At 48.8% G+C, this 10,050-nt stretch overlaps 2 protein-coding genes across 5 annotated transcripts; one reads left to right on the top strand and one right to left on the bottom strand.

Moving 5' to 3' along the window:
• LOC120949455 (putative fatty acyl-CoA reductase CG8306) lies at positions 1 to 4,736 on the top strand. Of its 3 annotated transcripts, none has more exons than XM_049611237.1 (10): positions 1 to 181; positions 1,042 to 1,254; positions 2,658 to 2,738; positions 2,818 to 3,069; positions 3,170 to 3,315; positions 3,428 to 3,537; positions 3,598 to 3,790; positions 3,878 to 3,997; positions 4,085 to 4,462; positions 4,540 to 4,736. In XM_049611237.1, the coding sequence occupies exons 2-10, from the start codon at positions 1,144 to 1,146 to the stop codon at positions 4,676 to 4,678; spliced, it is 1,530 nt and encodes a 509-aa protein (XP_049467194.1). In that variant the 5' UTR covers positions 1 to 181; positions 1,042 to 1,143; the 3' UTR covers positions 4,679 to 4,736. The 3 variants fall into 3 exon arrangements, with proteins under 3 accessions (XP_049467194.1, XP_049467193.1, XP_040222701.2); XM_049611236.1 differs by having other exon boundaries at positions 1 to 240; XM_040366767.2 differs by lacking the exon at positions 1 to 181 and having other exon boundaries at positions 340 to 1,254.
• A 4-nt stretch (positions 4,737 to 4,740) lies between these two features.
• On the bottom strand, positions 4,741 to 9,541 carry LOC120949454 (cullin-2). Of its 2 annotated transcripts, XM_040366766.2 has the most exons (12): positions 9,433 to 9,541; positions 8,934 to 9,062; positions 8,456 to 8,713; positions 8,000 to 8,381; positions 7,834 to 7,919; positions 7,533 to 7,764; positions 7,139 to 7,458; positions 6,881 to 7,059; positions 6,427 to 6,803; positions 6,235 to 6,336; positions 6,055 to 6,168; positions 4,741 to 5,963 (listed from the first exon to the last, which is right to left on the bottom strand). In XM_040366766.2, exons 2-12 carry the CDS (start codon positions 9,050 to 9,052, stop codon positions 5,832 to 5,834), a joined length of 2,301 nt encoding a protein of 766 aa, XP_040222700.1. In that variant the 5' UTR covers positions 9,053 to 9,062; positions 9,433 to 9,541; the 3' UTR covers positions 4,741 to 5,831. The 2 variants fall into 2 exon arrangements, with proteins under 2 accessions (XP_040222700.1, XP_040222699.1); XM_040366765.2 differs by having other exon boundaries at positions 6,055 to 6,336.
• Positions 9,542 to 10,050: the final 509 nt, after the last annotated feature.

Raw genomic sequence — 10,050 nt, 5'->3', positions numbered from 1 at the left:
CGAACGGCTTTGTTGACGGAAGCGGTTGCTGTTGCATTTGCTGCTCTCCACCCGATCGTGTTTCGTGCAGTTTTCATCGGCAAATCCCGAAACGTGTCGAAACGTTGCGCGATCGCCCAAAAAGGGTGTGTTTGTGTGTGTGAAGTGCTCTAGCTTTTTTATTCAATCGCACGCTCTAAAGGTTGCTGTAGTGTTTCCGATGAATAAACCAATTTCCACCGCCTAATCTACCCGAAAAGCGTAATGTTTAATTCAGGTTGGAATTAGAAAAAACAACACACATACACACAAAAAACGCTAGTCCCGCGTGCGCAAAGGAAAGCGAGAAACGCACGCCGCTCAAACGGTGCTGCCTCCCACCTCTCCTAATCTTCGGATTGCCGAAACCTACTTATGCCGTTCAAGTGACGTGTTTTTCTTCGCGCGTTGCTTTCGTGTTGTCTTTCTTGCCCGGGCCCTTCTGGTTTTCGGGCGGTTTGCCCTCGAAAAGCATTTATTTTCCATTTCCCAGTCGCCCAGTCCCAAACGATGGTTGAGGGTTCGTCGCTTTAGTGGTCATAGAAATCGTTCGTTCGCTCGCTCGCTCGTTTGCTTCGTTCCGTTAGGCTCTAACTTTCACCATTACATAAAACGGTGCCCGACCCGGTCGTCACAGGTTAGGCTCGTGTCGCGGGTGCGTACATGCAGTCCCACAGCGGGATAGACGGACAGGGCCCGGACCACAACAACAAAACCAGCCCCACCGGTAGGGACCGCACGAAACGCACCCTCTCCCCATACAGCAAGCGGACGCATCAGCCAAGATCGATCGTGTGGTTGTATGGGTGTGTGTGCGTTCAGTGTAGTGTTGTTGGCAGTGTGCATACGCAGAGATCGCGTCCGCGTGTCCGCCAGCAACAGCGCGCACCGAATCTTAGATCATCGTCAGTCCGTGTTTGGTCGCCGCTCAGTAGCACGCGTGTGTGCAGCAGCAGCAGCAGCAAAAGCAGTTTTTGTGCAGAGCGCTGGAAAATATATAGTTTACATTAATTTCCCTCACAGTGCTTTAGGTTGTTCGGTCGGGCATAACACTCGGCGTTTGGGTGTAGTTAAAGTATAGTTTGGAGTGTATAAAACCAAATATTATCATCCCCCGTGAGCACGATGGCTAGCGAGGTGCAAAACTTCTACAAAAACAAGTACATCTTCCTAACGGGTGGTACGGGCTTTCTCGGTGTTGCGATCATCGAGAAGATCCTGCGCTCCGCACCAGAGGTAAGTAACGATCAGTCTTACAACGTATACTGAAAAAAGGGATTTCTTATTAAGAGCTCAACGTGTACGCGATCCTCCTTCTCCTCCCCCCCATCGAAAAGATCGTTGATCAGCGTATCAATGCATATTGAGAGCGTGCGTTGGCAATTGAATAATCTCGCGTTGCGCGATCATCATCACATCAGATTGGGCGCCTCGAAGACGCTCACGTAACACACACTTGGTTTGCTGAAGAGAGTTCGGGTATGGATGTAACTAAATTTGCTTCCTTTTTTTGTAATAATAATTTGTATCAACAAGTCAAGTTTTTGTCTGCTGTACGATCGCTTTCGTCGTAGCAAACTGCAGTGAGGACGATCACAGCGCAAAGCGCAAACCAATTCCAATACATGTAAAATATTCAAACGACACCGTCGGTGGCGAATCTAATCTCTTCAACGGCGACCAAAGAGCGACCACTTCCTCCTCGCGCGGTCGCTCGCTTGCGCTATCTACGTCATCAGGCACCATCCATCCATTCGCTCTAATGAATAATGCCATGACACGGCGGATCTTATGCGTCAATGAGGGTGAAGTTTCCGACCGACGCAATACCCCCCGAAAAGGGGTTTAGATGAGGGGGGGGGATGATGGTGTCTGCTTTACGCTTCGGACATTTGTTTGCTGTTTGCAACGCCGTTTTCTTGCCACCACGAGGAGCGATTTCTTTTAGCCCGTTGTGTTTATTCTTCGCGGCTAATGCGGCAGAGAAGGTTGTAATGTTTGCGTACTTTGTGCCGTCCATTCCATCATCATCTTGCTTCCCGTACTGACCTTGAATTATTGCCGGTATGGAGCGCTGCCGAGCAGGAGGGAGTGGAGAAGAAACCATCTATGATCACCCTCCATCCCGAAGCCATTGCATTACGCAGTGCATTACTTTTTGCCTATGATTTTATCGCTTCACTTGAGCCGGAATCGCGCGAGTACGCATTTAGCGCATCATAATAATTTCATGGTAGCTGTGTGCTGCACAGCACCAGTGTCCGGTTGTTTGTGTTTTGTGTGTGCTCTTCTTTGCCTTCCATTTCAGTGCGGAGGAGGTGGGTGTTTCTGTGGTAGTTTATTTTTCTTTCCCAAGCTCAATTAAACCCTTCTCTCACTCCGGCCACACGCTTTGCTCAAGGAAAGTTACTTTCAAATATGTTGAGCTCTTGTAAGGCTGTGGCCTTACGGCGGGTGTTTTGGTTGTTGATAATGTACCGTTTTTACAGTCCGCTGATTTTAACGCCGAACGAGCTATTAAAACCAATATAATAATGCAATGATCGATTTATCTCGGCATATAAAACGTAACACTCTTACCGATTGTGGTTTATTGTGGTTAATTTATTTATCCCCTCTTTTCCCCTATCCCCTTAAAGGTTGCTGGCATCTATCTGTTGATGCGCCCGAAAAAGGGCAAAGTGATCGAGGAGCGACTGAAGGAACTTACAAAGAACCCGGTAAGATTATAAGGCTCAAAATGTCTTTCCCTCGTAAGCTAATTTCTCACTTTTTATCGCGAAAATAAAACGAAACAAGGTTTTCGAGCAACTGCTCCAAACGCAGTCGGACGACATCTTCAAGAAGCTGATACCGGTGTCGGGCGATGTGGGGGAAAACTTTCTCGGCCTGTCGCCGGCCGACCAGGCCACGGTCGTGGAAAACACCAACGTCGTCATCCACTCGGCCGCCACGCTCGACTTTCAGGCCACGCTGCGGCCAACGGTCAACATCAATCTGCTCGGCACCAAGCGCGTGCTGGAGCTGTGCACGCGTATGCGCAATCTGAAGGTATGCGCGCGGCACGATGGATGGTGGTGGTGGGAGAAGAAACGCTCGTCTAACGCAAGCGCAATTTTTGTCTTGTCTTGTGCCCTCCTTTTTCCCCCAGAGTATGGTGCACATATCGAGCGCGTACGTTAACTCGTACCTAACGGAAGCGGAAGAGAAGCTGTACCCCTGCACGGAAACCGCCCAGAAGGTGGTCGATCTGGTGGACACGCTGAGCGATGCGGCGCTCGACGATCTGCTGCCCAAGTAAGTGATATTGAGTTGAAGGAAACCACGCAAACACACACACACACAGGGACCCTCATTACTTACCTTTTTTCTCTCTCTCTCTCTCTCTCTCTCTCTCTCGCTTCTTTAGACTGCTGAAAGATCACCCGAACGCTTACACGTTTACCAAGCAGCTGGCGGAGCATGAGGTTAACAAACACGCGGCCCAGTTCCCGTGCGCCATTATTCGGCCGAGCATGAGTAAGTCGTTTGTTCGAATTTTGCAGACAAAAGTAGCTTAAAATGGGGTTTGCTTTCCAGTTACCGGTGCCTGGAAGGAGCCTACCCCCGGCTGGACAATCTCCAAGAACGGGCCGCAAGGTTTCCTCATGGGTGCGTCCAAGGGCGTCATCCGCCGTCTGCCCGTCGGGGTGGATCTCGTCTACGACTACATCCCGGTCGATGCCGTCGTCAACCAAACGCTCGTACTCGGTTGGTACATGGGCACAAACAGGTGAGTAGCTCTTCAGAGAGCGTTCGCTACCAGTTCCTGGGCAAGCTAACAATGGGCTCCGTGTTTGCTTCATCTTCCGCCCCACAGCTTCCGCGAGGTGAAAGTGTTCCACTGTACCTCCAGCACATCAAACCCGTTCAAGTGGAACTCGGTCGTGGATCATGTGAACGATCATCTGCACAAGTACCCGCTGAAATCGGCCATCTGGTAGGTGCCGGACACTGTCCCGTGCTATTCGAACACACCCGCGAGACCCCAAATGATTTGCGAATTTCTATGACGCTCCGCCTACAGGTACCCACGGTTGAAGTTCGTCTCGAGCCTATGGGTGTACAAGCTGGCCTCGATCTTTGTGCACATACTGCCCGCACTGGTGCTGGACCTGCTGCTGCGGGTGACCGGCGGTCGGCCCATGCTGATGCGCCTCCACACGAACGTGTGGGAGTCGCTGAACCGGCTGGAGAAGTTCATCTTCACCGAGTGGAAGTATCACAACCCGGCCACCCAGCAGCTGGCCCAGTCGCTGCCGGAGAAGGATAAGCAGCTGTTTAACTTCAACGTTGCCCAGCTGCAATGGCCGGAGTATTTCGTACAGCTGACGCAGGGCGTTCGGCGCTACCTCAACAACGAGCATCCCAAGTCGCTCGATGCCGCCCGCCGAAAGGACAAAGTGTAAGGATTTGCTGTGACTGACGACTTTGCCGCCATTCGGTTCCGTTGTTCACCTTCGCTTCCTTCTCTTTCCACAGCCTGTTCGTGGTAGATTTGGTGTTCCAGGTGCTGATCTTCGCCCTGCTGGGGTGGCTGCTCGCCACCGTGTTCGGCACCTCCAGCAGCTTGTTCTGGGTGTATGCCATCGGTAGCTATTTACTCTTCAGTCTGCTCTAAGACTGCATTCGAGGCTGCTCTGCAGTGCATTTGACCGATCGTCGGTCAAAGGGGGGGGGGGGGGGGGGGGTTGAAACAGCCGTATTAAATTGCATTTCACTATTACATTGCCCGTTGCCGAGCACGATCGTTCCACTTTTACTCTCTCTTGCCACACACACAAACACCCTCATACCTCATACTCACTCGTTAGATAGCGTACTTGTGTGTAAGAGTGCCGGAAAACAAAGACTCCGCATCATCCCGCAGCTTCCCGATCGGGGAATCAGGTGGATTTTTCTTTTGCTAATGATATTTCTTCTAATGTGTAAGCTACTAGGGAGAAGCGTACATTTCTAATTCTTGTTTTGTTTTGTGGTTTAGGTTGTCGGAATAAATGCTAACTAAATGATACCGATAATAAAAAAAGGAATTAAAAAAAACACAAAATGCAACACTTTCTTTTTTTCTTTGTCGCTTTTCTTTAGAGAAAACATGAACACGTACAAAAGATTGTATTTACAGTAAAAAAAAAGAATGATACACAAAAAACAAGATCGCCCGAAAACACAAAACACGTCCGCGATCGCGTTTTTTTTCCTCCTCTCTTTTACCACAGAGAGAATAAACCAAAAAACGACCAAAAAAACTTACGATTTACCCACACGCACACACACGCACACACATGCCAACAAAAACCCAATCTGTTCCATTAATTAGCTGTTCCGTTCAGCAGCGGTGATGTATAGCGACTTTTCTCAGCCGTAAGCCGTAATCAATGTTCATGAAACCTACAGCTGGTCCCGCGAGTGATTGATTGTTGGTGTCCCGCGGTTCTTCCTTGTTTTTCTCTCCATCACATAGTAAGAGAAGACACTGTTCAATTTTAAATTAAATTTTCAATTTTCAGATTCCTCACTGTATTACTTGCTCCAAGATTTTGCACATGGATTACTATCGCTGCGCGATCAAAACTAATTCGTGAGCAGCTGCCCTGGGCTCACACACAACAATATGGGAGGCGGCTGATTGCTTCCTCAAGAGTATTGTTTAACAATCCGTACCATTTCCATGCAGCTCTAGTCTATAGTCGGGGTCCCTCGCCGTGGTGCGCATTAAGTGGATGGAGGGGGGGGAGTGTAGGGGTTGTAGGAAGTCGTGAACGTTACACAGCTTATGCCACGTAGCTGTATTCATCGCCGGAGTTGGGCGTTCGTTCGATGTACTGCTTGTCGATGAGCGACTCGATGCACTTCTTGATCATGGACACGTTTGGTGCGAAACTCACTTTCGATTGGGAAAGAATCTAGAGGACAAAGTGGAGCAAATGGAACATTTTGTTATCACAATCCTATGCCGCCTACTCGGTCGTGTCGGTAGCAGGCGTAGTTACTGACCTCCTGAATCAGGGTGTTGTGCCGCAGCACCTTTCGAGATTTCATGATGCGTACGATCGCTGCCTGTAGATACATCTTTCGGTCCTCATCGACGGCATTCATCGTGTGCTCCACCTGTTTGCGAACAAGAATCGTGATGAGACAAGAAAAACAACCCTTGATACAACCATCTTCACTTACCTCCTGCGGCGTTTCCTTCTGCAGATTGGTGGTGATTTTGAATTTAGTACGCTTGTTGCTATAATTTACGTTAATGCTAACCTCCGTATCGTCATTCATTTTCTGCGAGTAAAGCGAGCAAAACAAAACAATTGGTTAGGGGTTGCAAGTTGAGCGCGGGCTCACTGCCGCCATCCACTACACTTCTATTACCTCTTCGTTGAGCAGCAAAATTTTCGCCTCCACCAGGCTCTGCAGGTGCCGTTGGAATATTTCCTGCTGCAGCTGCAGCGACGTCTGCAGCTCCTTGCACGTGTACTTGTCCGTGTTTTCGAACATCAGCAGTATCGCCATCTGGTACGTCTGCATCGTGACGATGTAGTTGCGCTTTTCGAACGACAGCTTCATCTCGCCGTGGCACAGATGGTGCAGCCAGGTTAGCTTGCGCCCGCTAAAGTTGATATGGTAAAACTCTTCGAACAGGCGGATGGACTTTTCAAACTCCTGCGGTATGGCGAAGGAGGCGACCACCTGCGTTGGTCCCAGTGGCCATGCACCAGCCTGCAGCACCTTGACGGAAAAGTTTATACCTTTGCGGGCAAGATGGGATAGGTTAGTTGTTGCGTTAGTTCGTGGACATTTCGCAGAGAATGAAACAGCTTCTTACCAGTCTCGTGTTTGTTATCGTTCAAATATTTGCTAAATTTTGCGTTCAAATCCGTCGACACCGAAATGTCGGTGAACATGCGGTGCAGCTTGTTGGTGAACTCGTAACCACACGCCTGCTTCAGCTTGTTAATCATCAATTCTTCCGCATCCATGCTTTGCGACTGCTCGTGAATTAATCTGTGAAATAGGAACAAAAGTCATGTACCTAATATCTTATTCAACGATTTCTCTCCCTCTCTTTCTCTTTCTCTCTTACCGCTTTGCCAGCATGCGGCTGTAGAATTTCTGATACACGTCTTTATCCTCGATGTACTTGAAGATGATGATGCTGCGCGTCAGCTTTTGATCGATTTCGCCTTCAGTCGTTTTCGATTTCTTCAGCAAGCTATCACAGTATTTGGCGACCAGCTCGGCGCTACGGCATACCTGATTATTGCTGTGCTTCTCGTTGATGATACGCGCACAAGCCTTATCGAGCGCACCGAGAAACAGCGGGTCCGACTTGAACGTCGTGTGTATCAGCTCTTCGTACTTTCGATGCACGTCCAGCATGTTTTCCACAAATTGTATGTGTACCTTTGCGAACAGCAGGAGGTGGAATTGGTTATGGCATCCGACGGATTAAAACGGCTACCGCATGCGCTACTTACCGAGTCACCTTTCATGCACGAAATCGTCTTCTTGCCCTGCTCCTTGATGTGCTCCAGGAACACCTCGATCAGTCGCTTCAAACCGTCCGTAACGGGTTTGAGCAGGATGTACAGATTGCGCAGATCAGTGCTCTTCTCAGTCGCTACCATCTCCTTGCACTCGGAGTAAAGGAAGTTCATGTGCTTGGTCACCATTTCCTCCTCGCACACCTTGCGCAACTTCGGCAGGGAACTGGCCAAACAAAACCAAAATGGTTAATGAAGTGGCTTAGCATTTTTTTACTTGAATTTTGGGACGTACCTTTCATGTAGATAAATTTTAGCCAGCTTCTCTTCTTCCTCAAACTTTTTGATTATTCTTTCCATATATTGACTTACGCTGCACACCTGAAAAAAAAACCCGAAAAGCAATGTTTTATATGCTGTGTCAACATTTTCTTTAGTTGACCCTCTAACCATCAGCTCACCTGCAACAGTTCACTAGCGACGATGCGGAAGTTCTGGCCACTTTCCTCCAGCATGCGCGTTTCGAACAGCTCCTGGTACAGCTTGAGCGATCCCTTGCGTCGGTCCTCCTGCACCGCCACGAAGCTCTGTATCACGCCCCGAATAACCTCCGTGCTCTTGTTGTGCTGTCCGCTGGAATTGTTCACCCGTTCCGCGTTGATACCGCTCAGTATCTGGTCGACCAGCTCGTTGCCCAGCCGCTGTATCATGTACTGGTTCCAGATCTCGAGCGTCAGCTCACCGATCTCCATCTTTTCCTGATTATCACCATGGTTGCTGCAACCGTACACGGCTTCCGCTTCGTTCAGCTTTTGCTTTTTAATGTGCTGTTGATTGAGATACCTGTAATGCGAGCGGGACCACGACTCATTAGTACATGAACGAGCTAGTAAAGCGTACCGAGCGGGGTATCTTACAGATAGAGATGATTTAAGTACTGCGAACCACTGCTGTACTCCATCCACACGTCGTAGTACCGTTCCAGCAGCAGATATGGCGAGGCAGACGACGACCCAGTGCCGGCCGATTGCTCGTTGGAAGCATTTTGACTGTCCCCGATCAGCACTCGCTCCTCCAGCAACGTTTGCACGTGATTCTCTAGGAACGTTTTCGTCTCCAAATACAACCGATCAGCCAACGGTTCCGGATGGGCCACACATATCTCGTACACATCGCTGAAGAAAGAAAGCAACGGGAGAGACAACACCTCTTCAGTAGGAATTGTGACAACCGCAACAAACACCCAAGACACGGCACACAAAGACGTTCGGCGAACGTTTTTGTCGTCGCAGTTGCCGGTCCACGGTACAGTCGGCCGTGGCCTAGTTTTTGTTGTTGCAGCTACGCGGGGAGGGATAAGCACATTCTCTTTGCAGAACAGGGTGGCTTGCTTACACAAATCGATTGTTCCAAACGTCGCGCTTGATGTCTTGCAGGGTGATCACCTGCTGTACCGTTTCGCGCAGCTCCTTCCAGACCTCGTCGAACGCTATTCTGCGCGGCTTGAGCGACATCTCTGTAGAGCTGCGTGGCGGCAATGGCAAGCATGAAACAGAAAAGCAAAAAAAAAAAAGAGAACTAAATCGTGTATTCTATTTAAAGCACGCACCAGCGACCACCGCCCACCCAAACCCATTCGCTACCACCGCTGCTAGCCCACTGCCCATGAGTAAGCGAATTTTTCGATCGGCCAAACATAAACATCACTTTTCATCGCTGCCCACAGTCGATGGATGAAAATTGTTGCCGAAGAAAACGGGGCCGTGCTTTTCACCACGCACTAACTGGTAGGCAGCGAACAATATCGGCAAAACGGACTGCCCCCGGCTCAGGGTTAGGGTTGGGAGGGAGCGAATTTCAGCGGATCGGGGGAGAAAACGCTGCAACAACTTACTTCTTCGAGACTTTCGACGAAATTCAGCTATCTGCACCGTCGCTCCTTGCGTAGAATTCTCATAACACAATAGCTGTCAGTGATGCCAGGTTGATTTTCAGTTGTCATTTCGTGTGACAGCTTATGCTGACAGCGGACAGCGCGATTGACGCAAGCGCAGCTGCTGTTCGCGTCGCACACTGTGCCCTGTGTTGCTTCTGTGGGAATTTTTGAAAACGTTTTTGAATTCGTAGTGAATTCGTTTTTTTTGATAAATGAAACATGGGGAAATACGCATTTGGATAAAAATGCTCCCTACAGTTTTTTAATTAGAGCAATTGAACTACGATTTGCTCAGATCCATATTAAGAAAAGGTTTAACACTTTTTCTTAACAAACACTAAACCGATCGTTGCAATTGATTTTTGCGTAATTCTTTCCCATCCACCACTTGTTGATTGTTGTTTTGTAAGAAAAATTATTCGTTTGCATCCTGGTACATTAGCCATAAAACATCAGCATGAAATATATCTTATCGATTCAACCGGAATTTGTTTTATGAATTATCTATGCAGATTAATCAAAACGAATCGCTATAAGCTCCCAACCGTTCGGTTGCCCTTTTCGACTGCCATTTAA

This window comes from Anopheles coluzzii, chromosome 2, assembly GCF_943734685.1.
Source record: "Anopheles coluzzii chromosome 2, AcolN3, whole genome shotgun sequence".
Lineage (NCBI taxonomy): Eukaryota > Metazoa > Arthropoda > Insecta > Diptera > Culicidae > Anopheles > Anopheles coluzzii.
Note: the sequence above shows the minus strand (reverse complement) of the source record. Positions and strands in the feature narration are given on the sequence as shown.